The 23823-nt window shown below is 34.5% G+C and overlaps 1 protein-coding gene across 2 annotated transcripts; it reads left to right on the plus strand.

The window, feature by feature from the left end:
* Window positions 1-225: 225 nt before the first annotated feature.
* LOC129269078 (alpha-L-fucosidase-like) lies at window positions 226-23127 on the plus strand. Of its 2 annotated transcripts, none has more exons than XM_064105297.1 (11): window positions 226-292; window positions 1427-1616; window positions 2223-2459; window positions 3090-3196; window positions 3794-3924; window positions 6981-7111; window positions 8314-8411; window positions 10264-10396; window positions 11344-11514; window positions 12089-12360; window positions 21994-23127. In XM_064105297.1, exons 2-10 carry the CDS (start codon window positions 1513-1515, stop codon window positions 12336-12338), a joined length of 1362 nt encoding a protein of 453 aa, XP_063961367.1. In that variant the 5' UTR covers window positions 226-292; window positions 1427-1512; the 3' UTR covers window positions 12339-12360; window positions 21994-23127. The 2 variants fall into 2 exon arrangements, with proteins under 2 accessions (XP_063961367.1, XP_063961368.1); XM_064105298.1 differs by lacking the exon at window positions 21994-23127 and adding an exon at window positions 16874-18752 and having other exon boundaries at window positions 240-292.
* Window positions 23128-23823: the final 696 nt, after the last annotated feature.

The raw sequence follows: 23823 nt of genomic DNA on the forward strand, positions 1-23823 counted from the left end.
GAGATCTATAGTTTAAGATAGTCTTACATTTCATACACTATAGATAGAAATAAATATCTCAACTTGATAATAATTGCTTGGATTAGTATTTTATATGACAATCATTGAACAATTATTATGTATTAAGAGTTTTAATTAAAGAGCTTAATGAAATTATGTTTTACTTTAGGTTAATTTATTGCATAAGAAGCACTATGTCTGCGAATAATACTAATTTTTAAAATCACATGACCATGGCCATGCAGAGATTCATCTTGTGTTGACTCTATCAAACTCAACTGTCGTGGCCGTGGTAAGTTTGTTTTGTCTTGTCTTTCCGTTGACGCCGACAATCACAGTGTTAATTATTATGGCAAAGTTGAAGAAAGTTGACTCGACCATGTCTGCGATATCCTACTGTACTGTTGAAACATTTAATTTGACAGACGATGTCAGATTGAGTTGCATTTTCCATTTTGTATCATTTTAAATTTTTTTAATTTTATATCAAGACAATAGTCGGATGACAATCATGACAATACACTCAACTTCTCAATTCAAGTCAACTGTCAAGTTCGTCCTCAACTCAAGCTTATTATCCCTTTTCTAGTCTAAGTTAGAAATCAAGGGAATAACCCACATAATATTAATAATAATAATAGTAACCATTTATTCAATCAAAGTTCTGTGTGACACTTACAGTGACAGACACTGTCTATTCTACACACACGTCACAAGTCGTGAGACGTGACATTATTTAACTTAAGTCATTGACAGTTCTGTGCTCTGCTCACTCAACCTAGAAGGCAGAGCCAAACTTAGACTAGTTTAAAGCCAAGGCTCAAGTTAAAGCCGGCTTAGACTGGCATGACTGGAGGATGAAAGAAGGGTGGGGGTCTTATGAAATTGAAATCACAATGATGCATGCCATGAATTATAATGATTAATAAATAATAATAAGCAGAAGCTAGCCAAAGCACATGAAGAGTGGAGAAGAACATGAATGTGACTGAATACTAAATTATCTTGAGACGATGATCAAGGCGAGGTAATTGACAGGTGAACAGAGGCCAAGCTAAGCCCAAGAATAATACACATCAGGGGAGCTGATTCCTAATTAAAAGCAGAATATTGAGAAGAAAGAGAGATATGATTGAACATGTTGTGGACATGCTGATTACAAAGTAAATGGGGGGGGGGGGGCTACATACCACTACTTTATTTTTTCCAATTATGATTTGAGGAAAGTTTCTTGTTTAATTGTTTTTTATGAATTAGAAGTGAGGAATAAGAAACAGAATTAGAGGCAAGATAACTAGAAGGGTGGCATTCTATGTATAATATTATTGGTCCATTAATGATTCTCTCTTAATAGTTAGATATATCCCACCCTGATAAGAATACAGTCTTGGTAATGATCTTTGTGATTTTTCTTGATGTAATACAGGAACAAGGAAGAACACTATTGTTACAGAAGCTAATCAAGGTCAGGATTAGAATAGATCAGTATATAGCAGGAACAGCCCAGAGAAGATGGGGTTTCTTCTTATCCTAACATGTCTGACACTTCCCCTTCTATGTTCCTGTCAGTATCAGCCAAACTGGGATTCTATTGACTCGAGACCTCTCCCTTCTTGGTGAGTTTGTTTCCGTTTGGGGGTGGTGTGGGGGGGGGGGGTGTGGGTACTGTCATTTCCAGGTGGACATGTATGCTCATCCATCATGTCCATGGACTTTCAAAATGACCTTCAGTGAGTATCATCTTATGAGTTCCATCTCAGAGTACCCTAAATAATTAAGTTTCCTTTCTCATATCATTCCTGCCTAACTCATACGAAGCTAAATATATAATTGATTATTTAAAAGTATACATGCATTTATTCCTATACTGAAGTATTGTAAATTTTGGTATTGTAACATTTAGACTGATGTATACTGAAATGACAGACTTTCCCCCATCCTATCATTGTGTGAATTTATAGGAAACATGATGTGATCAGTACGTGGAGCTGATGGAAATTTTAATGCCAAGTCAACATACATAGAAAGCAGCAGCAAAAAAACAAAAAACAAGCAAACAAACTAACCCCCAAACAAAACAAAACATACAAAACAATTCATTTTTTCTGCAATTTTTTCTTTCTTAAAAATGCTGCAAATATTGCAATTTCTTGATGGTCAAGACATTGATATGCATGTACTATTTTTTTTCTTAAAAATGTTATAACTAATTCCTTTTACAGGTATGATGATGCCAAGTTTGGAATCTTTATGCACTGGGGTGTTTACTCTGTTCCAAGTTTCTTCAGTGAGTGGTTTTGGGACCGATGGCAAGGATCTCCTCCCTTCCCAGAAGTTGTGAACTTCATGAAACAGAACTTTCGGCCAGGTTTCACATATCCCGACTTTGGATCTATGTTCACAGCAGAGTTCTTCAACCCCAACACTTGGGCCGACATCCTGGAAGCATCTGGAGCCAAGTAGGGAAACTTATTTAAGAAGATGGTGATGATAATGGTGTTGGTGATGGTAGTGATGATGATGATGGTATAAATGATGGTGATGGTGATGATGATGATGATGGTGGTAGTGGTGATGATGATGGTGATAATTATGAATCCGATGATGATGATGATTATGATGGTGATAATTATGAATTTGATGATGATGATGATTATGATGATGATGAATAATGGTGGTGATGGTGATGATGATGATGATGATGATAATGGTTTTTGTCATGATGATTATCATTATGATGATGATGATGATGGTTTTTGCTGTGATGATTATCATTATGATAATGATGGTGGTGGTGATGATGGTGATGATAAGGATGAAAATAATAGTAAAAGTAGAATACCACAAGGGAGAAGATGAAAACAAGGAAGATTTAATGAAAGCAGGAAGGAGAAGAGGAAAAAAAAAATACGAACAGCAATACAAAAAAGAAGAAGAAGAAGGGAGTGAAAGAGAGGAGGAGGGGGATCATGGTTTCCACCTTATAATGACAGTATGAGCCACCCCTCCCCCTTCCTCATGAGTATATAAGATACATATCTAACTCTTGTTCTTAAACTCATTTTCTGCCATCCAATTTATTTCCACAGTTATGTTGTCTTGACAAGCAAGCATCATGAGGGTTTCACAAACTGGCCTTCGAATGTTTCTTGGAACTGGAATGCAATGGATCTTGGTCCTAAAAGGGACCTGGTTGGTAAGATGCAGACAAAAAAATAATTTCATTTTCATAGACTACTTTTTACAACCCACTGCCTAAATCTGCAACATTGTTTCACTGTATGTATTATTCTATGTATTTTCAGGATTGTATTTTTAACCTTCTAAACTACAATTCACCCTACGATCTGTGAATAAAAGCTGTAGAAAGGACCCTCAAAAACTATTTTCCTGATTTTGGAAAAAAATTGGTTGTAAAGCAATGATGACGTCACAGGAGTTTTTTGAATAGTCATTATTACAAAATCTTGAAACGTTCAGAACATAATGAGCTGATAAAAAGATCAAATATTTTTGTAAGATTAAGTTCATTTGTTACTGAAAAATGTATAAATTATGCGTGAGAGCCTGTTTGGCATTACATCTCATTTCAGTCAGTTATAATTTGTTGTAATTTGTAATAGTTTTGGAACTGCGCTACTCTTTTGTTGTAATCTGTCAGAGAAATTGAGTTCTCTAATTTGTTTTTTAGGGTTTAAAAGCTTCAGTTTTTTTTTATTTCCTAATGTTTCACCTTAAACGTTTGTACCGATTGACCCGGAGAACTAACATTAAATAATTTTGATGTTTGCAGGTGAATTGGCAGCAGCTGTGCGGAATAAAACCAAGATTCATTTCGGCTTGTACTTCTCGCTCTTTGAATGGTTCCACCCGCTTTATTTGCAGGACAAAGCAAATGGCTTCAAGACAAGATTGTACCGAGATGTGAGTTTACACCAGTCTATAATGGTTACATTGTCAATATGTAATTTTTATGTGGATAAAGGTTGTTTTTCTGAGTGGCTTTGTGGTTCTACTGCTTTGTATTTGAATTGAATTGAATTGGTTTGTTAAGAACAACATCAAACAGGCAGCTCATGGGTTGTCTCGATTTGTTAACAGGTTTGTCTAACAACAATTATTATGCTAATCATAATGATGATCAGTGGCGTACCGTGGGTCACGGCATTGGGGGGGGGCACCAGCAAAAATTTTGAGTCACTTAAAGAGCACGCGAAGTGCGCTCAGTTTCCAGGTATACTGACATAATAGAGACCTTTTTAGGACAGTGTCATTAAACGGATATGTATCTCACTGGTCACAAAATGCGAGCGCGAAGCGCGAGCTGAAATTTTTTGAAATTCAGACCTAAAAAGGACATAAGCAATTATTTTTGTAATCATAATACATACCTGTCTCGCTAAACAAACCATGCGAGCGCGAAGCGCGAGCTGAAATTTTTGTATATATTGACCCCAAACAGGGACATTTTAAGGACTATATTTTAGGAATCCATTAAGAGTATACATATCTCACCATAGTCATCTATTGTGAGTGTCAATCTCTTGCTGATTTTGTTAGAATAACATCTAAACACATGAAGCACTTTTTGTAATCATTGTAATCATGGTTAACATACGCATCTCACTAATCAAATATTGCGAGCGCAAAGCGCGAGCTGAAAATTTAGGAAATTCAGACCTGAAGAGGGACATTTTAAGGCTTGTTTGTAGGAATTCACGAAGATCATACGTATTTCACTAACAAAAATATGCGAGCGCGAAGCGCAAGCTTAAATTTTTGCATATCATTGACCCAAAACAGGGATATAAGGACTATTTTTTTAAGGAATCCATTAAGAGTACATATCTCACCATAGTCATCTAATGCGAGTGCCAAGCGCATGCTAATCTTGTTAGAATTACATGTAAATGACACATGAAGCACTTTTTGTAGTCATTGTAATCATGATTATCACGCATCTCACTAACCAAATGATGCGAGCGCGAAGCGCAAGCTGAACATTTTTGATATTCAGATCAGAAAAAGGGACATTTTAACGACTGATTTTGGGAATTCATGAAGAACAGACATATCTTACCTATCCACGAATGCGAACGTAAGCACGGACAGGAAATGGTTTATAATTAAGACCTTAAAATGGGGCAATCACTTTAATTTAAGTAGTCATAAAATAGAAGCATATGTCACTACATAAACAATAATAATTCAAAGTGCGAGGAAATATATTTGGTGTATATTGACTTGAAATTGGGAGGTTTTAGTACAACAGGATTATATATCTTGTTAAACATACAATGCGAGCACCAGGAACAATGAAGACATAGGCCCTGCGCAAATTATGTTTCATAAAGTTATAAAAAAAATTTAATGTAATATAACATAATTATAACATAATATAACATTGTAATTAACAATAATGTCTTCTTTCCCCACTACGTTTCTCTCCCTTTCTCCCTCTTTCTCCTTTTCCCCGTTTTTTTTTTTTTTGGCCAGCCGATTGGGGGGGCACGTGCCCCCCCATGCCCCCCCCCCCCGTAGTTACGCCACTGATGATGATAATAACAATACTACTAATACTAATAATAATGATGATGATAATAATGATGATGATATTATTATTATAAATATTGTTATTATTATTAATTTAATTTGATTATTCTGTTATGGTAAATCCTTCATAATTGAATATCAATTCACTGTCTATTAACCCTATCTAGGCCGGGGGGGCCTCCGAGGCCCCCCTCAACGAGTCGCGCGATATTTCCGCCGCGCAAAATTGTTTGACCGCGCTGCTCACTGACTTTTTACTTTCAAGTCTTGCGCAACTTTTGAGACCAATTTTGCGTCATCCGGGTACGCGGTTCGAAATTACGCAACGTTACGTAAGTGCATGTCAGACCAAAAATTGCTCAAAAACGTGATTTCGTGTACAAAGTCAATGTAAATTGTGTTTCAACCAAAAATCATTAATGTATGATTATTTTTAGTTTTGCTGGTCTAAATGTATGTATTTTATGCTGTTTATGATCTTAGAAGAGTCCCTAATGAATTTCATTGAAAAAGCAATGAAAAACAAAAGGTCCAAAAAACAAAGAAATACATAAGAAATTGCAAAAAACAATATAATACATAAGAAATTGATCTGATATCACAATTTTTTTCATGTTATCTTGCTGAGAACACCACAAAGAGTTTCTATGCCAAAAATTAGAAAATTTGGAGTTTTATTTATGGAGTTAGAGAAAAAGTATGATTTCGCATACTAATTATGCATAAATTATCATAATTACTTAATAAAATTTTGCATGAAATAAATTACTATACAATTTTGTAGATAATATCCCAGACAACCTGCGTGCCAATTTTCAGCGCGATCGCGCGGTCGACGGCCGAGATCTCAAGGGGGGGCCTGGGAGGCCCCCCCCCCCCGGCCATATGAACTCCCAAAATATCCCGGCCTGGATAGGGTTAAACTGGAAGCACTATTTCAGACCAGAATAGGGCCTATATATTTATCTTCATTTTCTAAGTCGTTTTTGGCCTGGACAGATTTCTACGGTCCCATTAGATTTGACATTAGGCGGAATCACCTGGAATCACCTGTATATGCAAGACACTCAGTGGCCTGTATCCTGAAGTCTGGTTTAACTTGGGCTATGGTCTAACTTTGCTGAAAATATGGGAAGCCAAAATTGTCAAAAATTTGTTTATGTTGTATGTGTGACGTGTACAATGTTTATTGTGCTCATTCATCATACTTTAATGATGAAGAAAACTGTTTTATTTACTTACGACTTACAGATAGTTCTAAATAATTTGAATGTCAATTGAGCTAATAAATTACATCTGTATCTTTAGAGATTTGTGTCACAATTTACTATCCATAGTTACACCGCAATTTTAAACCAAAGTTTAAATTAAACCCCACTTCAGAATACGAGCCCCTAAATTTATCCCGTCATTTTTTTTTTGTTCAGCAAGTTGCAATGCCGCAACTGATGGATATTGTGAATAGCTATCACCCTGAGGTGGTCTGGTCAGACGGAGGTATTGGTCCAGATTCCTACTGGAACAGCACAGAATTCTTGGCATGGCTCTACAATGAAAGGTTTGTATAATTAGAGATGGCTGACAAGTTCTGATCGATATTTGATTTAAATGTTAGTGGATTATCGCCAGCCAAATATCGCCAATAACACGATATATCGCCGAGTCTGAAAGTTTGGTATGCACGTTCATAATGAGCTGGAATTCCGTGAGAGCAGGGAAAGAGGAAATGAAACTATAGCTTTCTACCTTCCCTTTCTACTTTAATTTTTTTTTCTCATCCCATACAGCCCAATCAACTTGGTCTAACACCACTATGTCTATATAATAAGTTGAACTGTTTATGAACCAAAGTTTTATTTGTTAAAGTGCAAAATATTAAGTAGGTGGAGTGGACATTACACCCTGTGGGCAATAGACTAAATGACAATTAGACCAAATAAGTATTGACCAAATGGTAGTCAGACTGGTAAATTGCCAATTCGTCTACTGCCAACTCGTCACATCGTCTACCTTTATGTGGTCCAATGCCATTCTATCCATCAACTTTTCGTCTATTAAATAACCATTTGGTCCAACAATCACTTCGTCTAATCACCAGTTCGTCTATGACCATTTTGTCTCATAACATTGTTTTCAGGCTTATTTATGCATTACTTTAATGTTGGCATCCTTTGTTTTTTGACAGTTCAAAAATAAGTGAAGAATCCTTTATTTTTTAAATATTTTTTTGTGATAAGTCAAATAGCAATAATGTATCAGTTCCTTAAGTAAAGGGGAAGGGGTAGAAAAGGCAGGGATTGCAAATGATGAATAAGTTTTGATTTTTATTATTATTCTTGGAGATATCATTCACTCTTTCCTTATTTGCATAGAGATTTAGAATTTTTAATTTGGCTTTTATGCATCACATATTTATATACTTATTTACTTACAGTCTATTTGAATTGGGCTTCTTTTTCAATTAAAGTAATTTCCTTGAATGATGCTATACATGATCTAAACACAATAAAATGCAGTTAATATTTCTTGTGAGGTAATAAAAAAGGTAATGGGTGAGAGTGAAGTGAATTAGGATTTTTACCATTCGTGCTAGAAAACTTATTATTCTTCAATGCAATTATATTTTTTTATTTACTATACTATACTGTCTACTTTTAATGAGGTAATAATAAAAAAGTCAATGATGGGCAATAGAAATCAATAAAAAATTTAACCACACATGTATATATTCATTTTTTTTTTCATTTTCTCTTTGTTAAGTCCTGTTAAGGATACCGTCGTTGTGAATGACCGTTGGTATCTTGGTTGTTCATGCAAACATGGCGGATACTATACCTGTAGTGACAGATACGATCCTGGTGAGTCTTATAAGCAGTTTCATTTATATTTCTTTTTATATCCTACATAAATCAAATCCTGTATGCGGATTGGTTTAAATAGCATCATGTGACCAAACATATTCTCACTAGTTTGCGATGATGTTGAAAATGAAACGCTCTCCGAAGAAAATGTGCTATTCCGTGACGTCAATGATGGAATAGTCGACTATTCCATCACTGACGTCACAGATCATGCAATCTGTCGGACGCACCGGTCAGCGAGTTGACTCCACCTGGCAAGTCCCGCGAAGGGACGACGCAGGCACAAATCCTTGTTTGGCTGAGCTCGTGGTTTCGGGAAAAGTAGATCAGTCTGCGCAGCGCATTATCTATTTAAGTTCAGATTAAGAAAAGATGAACAACGTGTACAAAAGTAGACAGACTATTGTTTTATCTTATTAAACAAATATACCAGGCCTTTATTTCGAAAGTATAGAGGGAATTATTACTGGCCAAATTACTAACAGTAATGCCAGTCCAACCTCCGAAAATAATTCCTGCTCTTACTCAAAGCCTGGTATATTTGTATAATGTACAGTGCATCTCACAAAAAAGGAAACTTATCTTTAGAGCTAGATATCACAATCATTAAGTATGTCTAGATATTAAATTTAAAAAAATCGGTAAGAATGAAATCTCAACCTCTATTTGGGACAGAATACTAAATGAATTGTTCAAACATATTATATATTTATATTATTTTATATACAGTGCATCCTACAAAAAAGGAATCCTGTCTTTTGAGCCAGATATCACAATCATTGAGTATTTCTAGGTCATAGATTTAACAAAAACAGTAAGAATGAAATCCCATCTTCGATTTGGGATGAAATATTCAACGAATTGTTCACACATTGCAGAGTAAAAACAATAAATAGTGAGGCATGTCAGAACCGATTTGCACAGAAAGTGACCTGCGAATCTGCACCCATCCTCATTTAGAATCTAGTGAAAGAAACTTAACAAAGAATACAAAGGATATGCTAATGAACCATCCCTTTCTAACACAAAGTCATTGCATCCTTGATAAATCTCTGCCCATTTTTCATTTTTTATGCACAACTTGATTTTGACTTTGACTTCAAAATTCTTCAAGATCATCTATGCAAGAACTGATCATATCATACATGTTTTTGGTATCAAAATGAAGAAAAAAGGCTGAATTTTATGGTTATGTAAAGTAAAGACCATATATCATTTCGGTGTGTTGAACAAATATCAATTTTTTTCATTATCTTGTATTGGATTGTATTTATTTATTCCACTTTTGAAATAAATTACACAATATACATAACAAACATATTCGTAAACATAGTGTATCAATTATCAAATTAACCATCTAACATAAGTATTTAACACAAGGTACACTGCAAAATGTAAAAAAAAGTGAGGAGCCTAAATAAAAAGCAGAGCTTGTAGAAAATTAGGCTCCCATTGGGAGAAAATATAAGTTGTTACTTTGAGCAAAAAATGTGGAAACGAAATAAATATTTATTACATAGATTGTTATACACAAAATATATCAAAAGGCATCAAGTTACCAAAAAATGAAAGAATAGAAAAATATATTAAACGCAAATCTTCTTTTTTCCTTAATCTTTTTCTCAAAATTTTTCTAATTCATTTCTCTTTTTTTTACTGTTACATTTCAATGCAAGTTATCCTTTATAGCTACATTTAAAAAAAAATTGTTCTTCAATTCAGCACAACTTTCTTCAATAAATCAATTTCCTCAAAAGTTTTTTTTTTCAGTCATCCTGCTATATGTGTACCAGTTGCTTCAAGCATTTCACATTTTAAATATAAACAAATTGATTTTCTTTCATTTTAGGGAAACTGCAAAACCACAAGTGGGAGAATTGCATGACAGTGGACACAAAATCATGGGGATACGTACGAACAACTCCGCTGAAAGACATCTTCGACATTCATGGGCTGATCACAAAGCTTGTCAGAACAGTCAGGTATGTTAGAAGATTTATTATTTTAGGGTGCTCTTTTTGAAGGCCACCATAGACCTTGTGATCAGTCTGCAACCTGATTTTGGAATTACCCTTCATTATATTTAATGTGAATATTGAGACATGGAACATCTCACTATGCAAAGTTTTAAATCATTGTACAAATGCGTATGTTTAAATCTGTTACTATGCTACCTTCCTTATTAGAATAAGTATTAGAATAAAAGTGAATTCAATATCTTGTCGTAATGACATCGTAGCAATTTGGCCGTTAGTCTTAAATAAAGCCTTGCAATTATCCAAAATTTTGGTGTAAGAATTATTACAGTTAGTTTGAAACTTGGATATAAAGATTCCATTCATTCATATAGGCCCGAATTCACAAAGGTGGTTTTTTATACCATCGGTTGAACCCATTTTCCGTTTATATATTAAAAAATGTCCAATGCTGATGCGCGCTTTTGTCACAGTGCGCTAAATTGAGGCCCGTTACCATGGTTAAATACGCTATTTTATTCATGAGTCCACTCTTCAAACAATGGACTCATGAATAAAATATCTAACCATGGTAACAGTCGTCAATTTGGCGCACTGACAAAAGCGCGCATCAGCATTGGACTTTTTTATACATGCGCCCAATACACAGTAAATTAAGCTTAATTCATACAGGAAATCTGCATAAATCATGGGTTCAACTGTGGGTTTTCAAAACCGCTTTTGTGAATTCGAGCAGTAATGTCTGGAAATTAGCAAAATTTGATTGTTCCATTAACAGTAGAGCTGATCGTTGGAACCTGTACTGTTCAGATTTTTGTGTCACGATTGGCTCGCCACAACTTTAGAGTTCAAATTAAATGCGAGTCCCAGGATACGTGCCAGACTGTTTGTGTATTGTGCAGTGGGCTATATGAATATAAAAGCCTCTGTATCTTCTGCCTTTTCAATTATAGCTGTGGGGGCAACCTTCTCCTCAACATCGGGCCGACCCACGATGGGCGCATCGTGCCTATCTTTGAGGAGCGTCTTCGTCAGATGGGGTCGTGGTTAAAGGTCAACGGCGAGGGCATCTATTCCTCTGTTCCATGGAGGTTGCAGAACGACACAGTGAATCCTGATGTCTGGTGAGAAAGCTTGTTGGTTCTCAGGAATGGTCCTCGACCTGAAAATCTGTTTGTTATGTTATTTATGACCTACGAATGGCGGAGCAAATGTCGTGTCACCAACGAGAACACGTTCTTGTGCCATTGAAACTCTGATATTCCCAATTTACACTGGTGGGTAGTACTAATCCTATATATAAATTTGGGAGTGAAGATAATGTGATTAGATTATGGGGTCACAAGGTCGAATGTCACAGTGGGTCATCATATACATGTACCTTAAAGTATGTCTCTCTTGCAAGAAATTGGAACATTCTTAAATTTCCCTCACCCATGAAGCCATCTTCATGATCCTGAACCATGACTTTCTTTTCTGAGCCAATCTAGTCCAGGTTCTGCCTACATACATGGAGGCATATATTTCAAATACTACTGAAATATAGGAACATACAGGTTAAAATGGCAATTTTCCTTTCTTCCCAAATAGGAATAATCTTATTTAATGGCAAAACTTGGCAGGTATGCCAATGACATTACTAGCCAATGGTGATTATTTGCTTTATATTTAAAAAAAAATGATATCTTTTCTTTACAGGTACACCACTACCAAGAGAGCAGATAATGTCTATGCTTTCCTACTGAAATGGCCGGCAAACAACACGGTGTACCTCGACGGCCCTTATGCCAAGACCAACACCGAAGTCACCTTGTTAGGGTATCCTCAAGCGCTCAAATGGCAAATAGGACCCAAGCTGCATGGGATGGACATAATGCTTCCATTCCTGAATCCCTCTACAACTCCATGTAAGTGGGCCTGGGTGTTGAAGCTGAAGAACATCATCTAAGTCATGCTTGGCATATGGCAAGGTAACATCCCCCACTGTAGTAATGTTTATGTTTCTGTACCTTATAAGTAATTTTTCGTATTTACAATTTGTGAATGGGCAGATGAAGGCCATTGGCCGTAACCTGTTGACCGCTTAATTCTGTAATTCCCATAGGCTTTGTGCAGAGATCGCTCAGTTCCAGTTGGGCAATTGATGAAACCCTATTTTTTTTAGTGTTTTGCTTGTTGTTCTACTCTATACATTCAATCGTATAATCGTTGACCTGGGACTGTTTCATCAATATTTTTGTCCAAGCTGTCGGATGTGACACTTTTCCTGATTTTGATCGGCAAAAACCACTGTTATTATGGTAACTATTAGATAAAATCCAACAGGTCCTTTCATGAAACGCTCAACTGAAATACCCCTTTCAGTTCTTTAATAATCTATATCATAAAGCCTGCAGACAAGACTATTTGTTTAGTAGCTTGGCATGAATATAATATTGATTATATAGGTACGTATTATACCTAATTGGTTTATTTGCTGTAACTTGCCCACTGTCCACATTGTATTCAGCCTATATTATGCTTTTATTGAAATTTGGAAGTAAAAATGGAATGTCTATGCTTGCAGTCTGCAAAAAAAATAAAATAAAATATCACTTTTGTAACAAAAGTAATAAATTTTATTCATTATGATGTTTTTTCATTAAAATCTTGGGGGTTATATTTTTTTATTAATCATAGACCAAAAGCTTCGGTCTCTGTATTTTGGTTGTTCCGCTGAAAAACGTTGGCTCCGCTCACCAATACATAGACTGTAGAGTTGTTGGCCCGTACGTATAGACAGTGGTATACTGAACTAACGTCGCGATTTAAAACTGTTTTTAAGCGAAATTTACAGTTTCATGGTTTCCATTGTCAGGGAAATACATGTATAAATAACTTAAGTAATTGAGTTATTGAAAAAAAATCTGGATGATTGAGAAATCTTTCATCTAAGACATTTTCACCTAAGCTGATGGTTTTTCTTGCAAGTTTCCATCTTGAATGACGTCATTATCCTTATTAAACTTTTTAAGGTCTCGATACATCGCGATTATAATTAGTATCGTTTGTCTTCGTGTAGTGTATCGTATTGTATTATCGTATTCGTATATTGCCTTGCTGGTGCTGGTGATAATTCAATTGTTAATCTGATTGCTGGGGGTAATTTTGTTATTTGATTCATTAATTTCTTTTAGTAATTATGGCTGACTACTGGTGTTGCAATTGTGACTGTGATTTGAATGATTATTCTAAAAGAAAATCTTTAAATGCAAAAAAGAAACACAGAGATTTTACGACTGCAGATGCAATCAAATCATTAGGAATTGAAATGAGCCCGGATTAAGGATAAACAAAAATTCATTTGCGTTAGATGCTCCCAGATAATCTTAAAATTAGCTGAATGTAATTCCAATGTAATAAAAAACAAATCAAAACTAAAGAAAATCAGTAATCAGGTTTTGCTCGCATATGGAGCAGATCATATGATATCGAAAGCAATATCGATATCATATTTGTAAATTGTTGACGCCCTCTCCGTTGGTAAATACTTCATATTTTTTCTGTCATTTTGGGGGATGATTCTCGAGACCAAGACAAGTAAACATCGGTAACGTACTATTTCCAAACCTTTTAATCTCTTTTTTTTCATATGTCTCGATTCTTTAGATATTCAAGACATTATTTAGGTACTTTCTAAATCCTTAGACTGTAAATTAGATTTTTTTTTAAATATTGAAGTCTAGACAGTACTAATCGCCTGAATTGGGCGACATGATAACACATGTGAGCTCACACTAACGAACTACCGTCAGTGAATGGGGATTATGGTGAAATGTCAGAAATTGTTGAGGAAATCCCCAGAAACGATGGTTATTCCTGTTCTGAAATATTTTTGTTTCCTATTTTTTATGTACAATAACTCAATTAATTTTGTATTTAGGTAGTAGGGTCATTCTCAGAAAAATGCTACAATTGATGGGAGGAAAAATCGTAAAAATGAAGTCTAGAAAATGGGTTGAAAAATACATATTGTGAAAGTACCATGTATGAGAAAGTGGCAACAGAAAAGGGGCATGTCGCTGTTGCGTCAATTTGAAGTACTGACCGGATTAACTCAAGCACTGTATGTCAACGTTACGGAGGTTAAATCGTTAGCATTGTTCACTTATGTTACTCAATTAAATCACTTTTGAAATGATTGAAATAGAAATGCACACCATTTAGTTTCAGTGTGGTATCAACAGTTTTATTTACTGAAGCAAAAATGTTTGCAAGATAGCAAAAATATTCAATATTCTTTTTCAGAAGCAGGATTTTACCAAATAACATTTAACAAAAAGTACCATAAAAATCATTGCTCATCTTTCGTTTAGTTTAATGTTCATAATTTGAATGAGGCAACCTTAAAATAACTTTCATCCATAACCTGAGATCCTAAGCAACGCATGACCAATGCTGGGAATCAAAATATAGTTTACCATTAAATCCTCTCGATGGCATTTAACCTTGTCAACCTTCGTTACGGAAGTTAAAATCAAGTTACAAATTGCACTACTTATTCTGTTAGCTTAGGAAAATCCATATTAAGGTATTGGTATAACATTTTTCTTTTAGTTTATTGAAGATGAATGTGGAACGCATTGCTTAATTTCCCTCCCCCCCCAAAAAAAAAATAAAAATAAAAAATAAAAACACAACAGGAAACGGACAACTGTCATTTTTGTTGTCGTTCTTGTTCACAGTTGGAATGAGAAAACCGAATAACCGGGCCACAGAATTGTAGTTCATCTTACAAGTTTCTGGTCCTAAGTAATCCTAAGCAAGATCCTAAGCAATGCATGACCAATTCTGGGAATCCCAAGATACTTTACCATCAAATCCTCGAGTGGCATTTACCCTTGTCAATCTTCGTTACGGAAGTTAAATTAAGTTACAAATTGCAGTATTTATTTGTTAGCTTAGGAAATTCCATATTTAGGTATTCGTATAACCTTTTTTTAATAAATAAAGATAAATGTGGAACGCATAGTTTAATTTGCCACCCCCCCAAAAAAAAAATGTGAAAAACATAAACAGGAAACGGAAACTGTAATTTTATTGTCGTTCTTGTTCAAAGTTGGAATGAGAAAACCGAATAACCGGGCCACAGAATTACAGTTCATCTTTAAAGTTTCTGGCAATAAACAAAATGTAACAATCGCAGTCCCGTAACCAGGACGAGTTCTCTTGGTTACGAGGACTCCCGCCGCTTGCCAATAGTAAAAAAAGATAGAAAAATAGGGGAAATTTTTTTTTAAAAAGGACATGGGGAAATGAATAATAAAAAAGTAAGGTGAATGAAACAAGAGGCTACAAATTCACAAATACATAAATTATTAATGGAATCTATATGATCTAATCGCGATTTTTTTTCATTAGTTTGTTTTATCGAGATACGCAATTACGCATCCTATTTGTGATTTAAAAAAAAATGATGAATAGCTAAAATGTTTGATTATCGAAATACGTATTTCATTTATAAATTCCAACAAAGCGTGAGTGTTTGAAATACCCCTTTCCATGTTTTCATGTCAGTAGGCCTATATCGATTATTCAAGCGCTTTTCATGCACATTAAAGGGGTCATCCAGGCTGAAAAATATGATCTCGAACAGATAATAAGCAGATAAACAAAATACTGCAAATATGATCAAAATTGAACAAGAAATAACGAAGTTATGCCATTTTAAAGATTTGCATTATTTTAGTGAAACAATATAGTCTATGCATATCTTCATGAATATTAAAAGAGTTGATTGATGGTGTACATACATGTAATCCCCACTTGTTTTTTTTGTATTGTATTGCATGAAATTATTTTTTATTCAATTTATATCCTCTTTATTTGAAAGCGTGCTTAAGATGTCTGGTTTTCATATTGGAATGACACATATTTTCAGCTCGCGCTTCGCACTCACTGCGCATCATTTCCTTAGCAAGACACCCATCCTTTTTATGATTACAAAAAGTAATTAGTAGAATGTCCCATTTTGGGGACTAAACCTCAAAAAGCGCGCGTTTTACCTTTGCAATAATTGTTTATTGGATATATATCTTGTTCTCAAATTACAACGTCCAAAAATGATTGTTTTCATATCAAAATATGAAAAATTTACAGTCGCATCAATTAAGATACCCATCCTTGTGATTGGTACAAAGAGTGTTTAGAATGTCAAGCTTTCAGTCAGAATACGAAAAAAAAATCAGCTAACACTTTGTACTCGCATTAATAGTTTATTCAGATAACATCCTGATCATTTTTACAAAAAAATGCTAGAATTTCAAGTTTTCAGGTTAGACTACACAAGTTTTAGCTCGCGCTTTGCGCTCACATTTTTGATCGGTGATACATTAACCCTCCTCATGAGTCATTGCAAACAGTTTTTCTGTCTCTTTCCTTGTCCATGAAAGCTTATTTGTTTCTCATTTTTCCCTTTCTCTACACCATTTCTGCCGACTACAGCATTAGACAAAGCCATGCCACCTGTTCTGGAACTAGAATCGTGCTATCAATCTTAGCAAAGTACAGCAAAGAAGTGTTTTAACTTCCGTAACAGTAATTGTTACGGAGGTTAATGCACTTTATATAGCAAAGGAAATTAGAAATCTTAAGTTCTAAAGAAGATGCCAATATTCAAAATTTGTAGTATGAATTATTTAAAATTCTAAAAGCATTAAATATCATATATAATTCTCGGGAAATTGTTTTTTGCTGGCAATTTTCCCTCTTTTCGGTGATGTTGAAAATAAGGTGTGTAATAATAATTTGACAAGGATGAATAGCTATCATTTTTATGGGTAAATAGGTGGACGGTACCTTATATGATTTATATCTGTATGATCCAGAGTGATTCAGTAAAGCACAAATTTGTAGCATATTCAAGAAAAAATGTTACGGAAGTTAATGCGTTACGGAAGTTAATGTCTTTATGCTTGATGGTCCAACGTGGTCCTTATTTAGTAGCCATACCTTTGAAAATTGTATTTATTATGAAATGTGTCTCTTATTCTATATAATACTGAATCCTTAACAGAACTGCCAAAGTGCATATTTTCTTATGGTGCGTTACGGATGTTAAAGCTGTTTAGTCATACTTTTTATTTTTTAAGAATAGTCCTTTATTTCCGTGTAATACAGGAAACACATAGGATAATTCCCTATCAATTATTTATTAATGAATATCACTCTACTTGTAGACACATTATCACATAATATCATTCAGTATGAATGGGAGAAAAAACTTGTGGCAGTATTCGTTACGGAGGTTAAAATGAATTTGGGACAAAGTTAAAAGTGAAATTAATCACAAAGGGATCATCAAATACTAGGATAAGCGCAGTATGTCGGACGTTTACACCAAGCTGCCCTCACCAGACATTAATGTAGGTAAGAAATACAGACTACTTAGGAAAGAGAATGATAGTAAAATCTAAAACTGACCCGAGACAGCGTCGATTCTAACAAAAAGCAAAAATAAAAGGCTTTTGTAATAAAATTAGAGCTTTACTAGTCACTGGTCGCATATGCTTTGTGGAGCTAGTCTATTATTGTCATTTTCTTGATAATATTTTTGTAGAAAATGTTCAGGGTTGTGAAGCTAGTGGCCATAAGATAGTCGAGACACGTTTTTTGTGAATTGTAACATTTTTTTGAGAATGACCCAGTAGTACAGGAGATGGTTTGCTTTATGGTATATTCTGTTTGTTAAGAAAATGTAATCAATATTTTGTTGTTGTAAGGTAACTCAAAGTATGATTTTAATCTTTCCCCTGAATGTTTAGAGCCAATTGACCTTTTATAGTAATTTTTACATATATTGGCCCATATTCTGAAGTTCTCAAGTTGTGGTTTAACTATGGATAGCCAATTGCGACACAAACATTTGATAGTACAGGTTCGATTTATCCTCTCATCTCTTTACTCGAGTCATTCATAACTGTCTGGGAACAAGTTAAAGGACAAGTCCACCCCAACAAAAAGTTGATTTGAATAAAAAGAGAAAAATCCAACAAGCAAAACACTGAAAATTTCATCAAAATCGCCTGTGAAATATGAAAGTTAATGATATTTTAAAATTTTGCTTAATTTCACAAAACTGTTACATGCACATCCTGCTCAGTATGAAAATGAGGAGATGGATGATGTCATCCACTCACTATTTCTTTTGTATTTTAATATATCAAATATGAAATATTCTAATTTTCTCCTCATTGTCAATACAAGTGAAACAACGATTAATTCCCCCCTGAACCTGTGGATTTAGCACTGTTTAATACTATGTGGTTCAGTCAAGTTGGTCCTTACTGTCAAATATATAAAAAATGAAATATAGTATAATTCAAACAATAAAAAACAAAAGAAATACCGAGTAAAGGATATCATCGACTGTCTCATTTGCATGTCACTGAATTGTGCATTTAACTGTGTTGTGAAAATAAGTGAAACTTTAAAATATCTTAACTTTCTTATTTTACATCCTATTTTGATGAAATTTTCAGCGTTATGCTAGTTTGATTTATCTCTATTTATTCAAATCAACAGTTTTCTGAGTTGGACCTTTAATTAATTGAATCGGTTTCCTTCACCGTTGTAGCATGATGAAAAAGCACCGTGAACAAACAAAACATAGAATGTTAACATTATTGGCTTTCCATCATTTTAGCAGAGTTAAACATGGCCTTAGTTAAACTGTACTTTGGAATACATGCCATTGTAGATAAGACAGAACCAACTTCCTAGAAAAACTTGTCATCCGCGAGTATAACTCTTATTTTGTATATTGGGATAGCAGGGTATTGTTATATATTGATTAGGATCTTGCTGAATTGAATTCTTATGTACTTACAAAGTTTTACTGAAATATAGCATTCACTCATTTATCCATTTATTTGAATATGTGTACCCTTTTTTATGATTCATATGTCTTCAATACCATCATGCTTGTACCAGGGAAGTTGGAGTTCCCGGCTTGTGCTGTACACATAAAGTGGCTGTTAACCCTTTCCATGCGTACTTCGCACGTATGCACACTTGGTGCCGTGCGAACTTCGCATTTCACGCTCAAGCAAACAATGCATTGTTTCCCTCCCTGAAAAGAATTCAGCACAGAGGGGTTCGTGGTCCAGCGCTCAAAGAGTTAAAGAATGATTAACATAAAGCGCTTATTTATGATAATAATAATAATAAAGATTTTTTTCGGTCATGCATCTTCATATGATTTTATGCATAGCTCATCTCTTTTAGGTATTCCCGTGCCTTAAGTAGTTCAACGATAGTCATCAGTCCAGTAACCAGGATTTTTAATCAGGGAGTTCAATTCCTTCTCATCCATGTCTGAAAAATTTGGCAAACTCAAATTTAATTCAATTATGGAGTATTTCATCTCTGAAAATTTTTTTTTTTTCATTAAGAAAAAATTAAAAAAGGTCATCAGTCCACATAGTTTGGCAATTTGTCCCTGAAAGACCCGAAGAAACTGTTATCCTCCCCTATTTTATATTGCTTTTTGACAATTTAGGGGGCTGGATTGAACCCTGGCTACGGGCTTGGTCATGTAGAAATGCATGAAACTGTGATATAAGCAAACTTCAGTGACACTAGAACTTCAATGAATATTCATGTATTGGGTATTTTAATGACACAATATCATCTCTCTTAATAAAACAACAAGGACTAGATTATTAAGATATATTCTAACTCATTAAAAATAGGACATGAAACAAATATACCTGATAGGTGTTTCATAAAACTGTTTGTAAGTTTAAAGGGGAAGTTCACCTCGACAAAAAATTTATTATAAAATTAGCAGAAAAAATATTGCCGAAGGTTTGAAGAAAATCCATCAAAGAATAAAAAAATTATTAGAACTTTAATTATTTGATTTGTGACGTCATATGTGAGCAGCATTCCTACATAGAAATCGGTAAAATATCAATTAAATGTCATTTTCGCAGAAAACCTAAAAACTGAAAAAGGTTTTTACTGTATCTTTTGTATATCAATATACATTTCACACCCGATCATGAAGAGAAAACAAAAATAAGTCATCAGGAACCATTAAAAAATGAAATTCATGCATTTTATATTTCATAACATATGGGGTAGCTACTCATTTATGACGTTACCAATCCAAAAGTTAAAATTCTAAATAACTTTCTCAATCTTTAACAGATTTTCCTCAAACCTCCACAAATATTTTACATTATCATCTACCGGTATATAGAGTGTGAACTTCCCCTTTAAGAATAACTGGTGATCCTTTCTTATGGCTAAATAATCACCATCGAATATTTAATGGTGAATATCATTTACCACAAGAAAGGATTACCAGTCGTTCTTTAAGTCACTCTCAGTGAGTTAAAGCTAGCTTCATGAAACAGCTCCAGACCTTTATTTCAAAAGTACAGAGGGGGTTATTCATCCTCCGTTGTCCTTCCAATATAACTTTTTTTCCTGGTGTATTTGTATAATATAGCCATAGACAATACTGTTTGACAATAATAACAATGGGAGATATACATGTTTATGGCTTTTACTTACAGTTACATATTACCTGTTGTCTTACACAACTAAACAACATGTTTAAAAGTCTGCTTTTATGCTATATTGAAACATACGGGGTACAAAGTAATGACGCAGGTATAGAGATCAGAAAATCACTTTATAATCACTTTATTCAGCTTTTAACTCCAATAGTCTTCAGACTTCACAAAAAACCGAGTTCACATCCAACTACATGTACAAGGTTGAAGAGCATGAAGAGTCAACTGCCAGGTTGCATAGCATGGTACATGTTGTCTACTCTCTCAATACATACATGTATCAATGGTCCTGTTCAGGACACACCCTAAAAACCAACCCACAAATTTTTTCTATTCATTAAACACCTTGCCTTGTGCAGGCATTCAATACAGGCTGATCTGTATTGTACATAACTTTGTATTATTCACTTCAGGCTCTATGCAAGGCAAGAGTTAAACTTGCACAGGTCTGTAATTCATATCACTACAATATGATAAATGCTTGCGCAATGAATAAATCTGAAATATAAATCTACTCATGCACTGAATTTTGTTATGCCATAAAATGGCAATAATAATCTGCATTCTCTGGTCATATCCTTTGCTGGGATTTCTTTTTCAGTAAATTATCTTTATATTAACTGGAAACTATACATTACATGTTTCCCTTTTCCCAATGAATTTGAAAATGGGTCGATATTTTCTCATGCACTGAATTCCTGTTATATGCCATGAAATGGCCAGATGGTAATCTACTCTACATTCTGTGGTCATATCCTTTGCTGCGATTTCTATTTCAGTGAGTTACTTTAATGGAAATAATACTTTTTACATGATTTCCTTTTCCTTTATAAGCTGACAGCGGCAATTGACAAGAACTATCTAGCCAAAAGATCAAAATTCCCTATTTAAGCTATTTAAACAAATTAAGTGACTAATTATCCTGTTGTTACATTCAAAATTTATTAAACATTAATAAATGAGTATATATTATTGTTTTATATATGGTTCCAACGATGCATTAAAACAGCATATTTTGGTGTGCATGATTTCCCTGTGCAGTAATAAAACCAAGGGCTCCGTTGTCTAGTGGTTACGACTCTCGTCTTCCAATCAGAGGGACGTGGGTTCGAATCCCAGCCATGGCATGTTTTCCTTCAGCAAGAAATTTATCCACGTTGTGCTGCACTCAACCCAGGTTAGGTGAATAGGTACACAGCAGGATTAATACCATGAATGCACTGAGCGCCGAAAGGCAGCTCGAGCTAAAGCCAGGATTATAATTAAATTGATAACAATGTGCCTCGGAATAGATTATTTCTGGATAGATGGCGCTATATAAATGCTTATTATTATTATTATTATTAGAGCATATTGCACAAAGCACTGAAATATGACGAAGATCCAACAGGGAAATATACTAGAAAACTTGTTATTCAGTATAGTACCATCTTGAATTCTAATACACAAAAAGTGAGTGACCTCATCAGTCCCCTCATTTGTATACAGTTGAGATTGATCAGGGGCCTGTTTCATAAAGGACTTACAACTGTTGTAACTTTGCCATTATGGCAACTACCATGGTAACAGTTCTCATCAGCCAATCAGAATCATGGTTACCATGGTAGTTGCCATAATGGCAAAGTTACAACAGTTGTAAGTCCTTTATGAAACGGGCCGCTGATCAAACACAACTATGGAAATCCAGCAACATCAATATCTAAAATGCATGTTTATTCAAAATATATTCTAGATGTGGCTGTTTATTCATACATTCATTGGTTTTAGAAAAAGTGAGGGTGCTTCTCTTTGCCTAAAAAGGACATTGCGCAAATATCCTGTCGAAAAAAATGACACTGATGGATTTCCATACATTTGAGGTTGATCTGATCAATCATAACTCTTTGTAAGACGTGCCCCTAGGATGTGTGCATATATCTGTTTTGTGAAATTAAGTGCAACTTAAAAATGTCACAATTTTCTTATTTTACATCCGAATTTTTAATGAAATTTTCAGTGTTATGCTTTATGATTTTTTTTTCTTTTTATTCAAATCAAGATTTCAATATTTCATGTTTTTATTTGCATAAGCTTTGGTTGATATAATATGTTTTATTTTGGAATGTAAGGGTTGTACATGTACGTATTTTCTATTTTTCTAAAGAGAGTATTGGTAGTAAAATGAATTCGCATATATTTTGTTTCTCCTTTTTCTGTTGTACTCTGTTAAATTCTGGGTGTATTAAGCTGTGTGGGTGCGTGTGTGTGTGTATGAGGGTTAATGATCTTTGATGTGTAAGTACTGTGTGTCTGTGTCTATTAGTGTAAAATCAATGGAGAGTTTTTTCTTTCAACCCTGGCAACAAGGAAACTCGGGGGAAAACTTTGATTTTAGTCAATTTCTTTTATTTGTTGTAAACAAAAACAAAAAACCGACAAAAAAGGATTTTGCCCTTTTTCCTTTCCTTTTCTTTCTAGATATTTTTCTCGTTTTTCTCTTGGTCGAGAAACATTCGATGGGGCCAGCCACCCCCCCCCCCCCCGAGTCTGTATGCCATTGCCTTTGGTGATGACAGTCAAGACCTATCACGATTATTGTTCATAGCTGTTTTCACGGTTTTGTTCCGACACAATCTGCTGAATAAGTTCGACCATGTATTTTAATACGCGAGAAAGTGAAATTAGCAAACTAATTATCACTAGTTGGGAGACAAGAGTAGTTTCCAATAACGTCTTTCAAGGGGTGTGTAAGTACATGAGAAAATGAAAGCCTTCACATTATTCCATTGTGACTGGTTGTCCATCTTTGTAGTACTTTCTTAATAATGGCGTCAAATATATGTACAATGTTGCGAGAGAGGGTATATGAGTGATGGTATTATGTTTCTAATT

This window comes from Lytechinus pictus, chromosome 10 (genome assembly GCF_037042905.1).
Source record: "Lytechinus pictus isolate F3 Inbred chromosome 10, Lp3.0, whole genome shotgun sequence".
In the NCBI taxonomy this organism is placed as follows: domain Eukaryota; kingdom Metazoa; phylum Echinodermata; class Echinoidea; order Temnopleuroida; family Toxopneustidae; genus Lytechinus; species Lytechinus pictus.

Excerpts from the sequence above, each read along its gene's own strand:
- LOC129269078 (XM_064105297.1), top strand. The coding sequence starts at position 1,513 with ATGGGGTTTCTTCTTATCCTAACATGTCTGACACTTCCCCTTCTATGT. Across the intron at positions 3,197-3,793 it reads TCCTAAAAGGGACCTGGTTG|GTGAATTGGCAGCAGCTGTG; the intron begins GTAAGATGCAGA and ends TGATGTTTGCAG. Across the intron at positions 8,412-10,263 it reads TAGTGACAGATACGATCCTG|GGAAACTGCAAAACCACAAG; the intron begins GTGAGTCTTATA and ends CTTTCATTTTAG.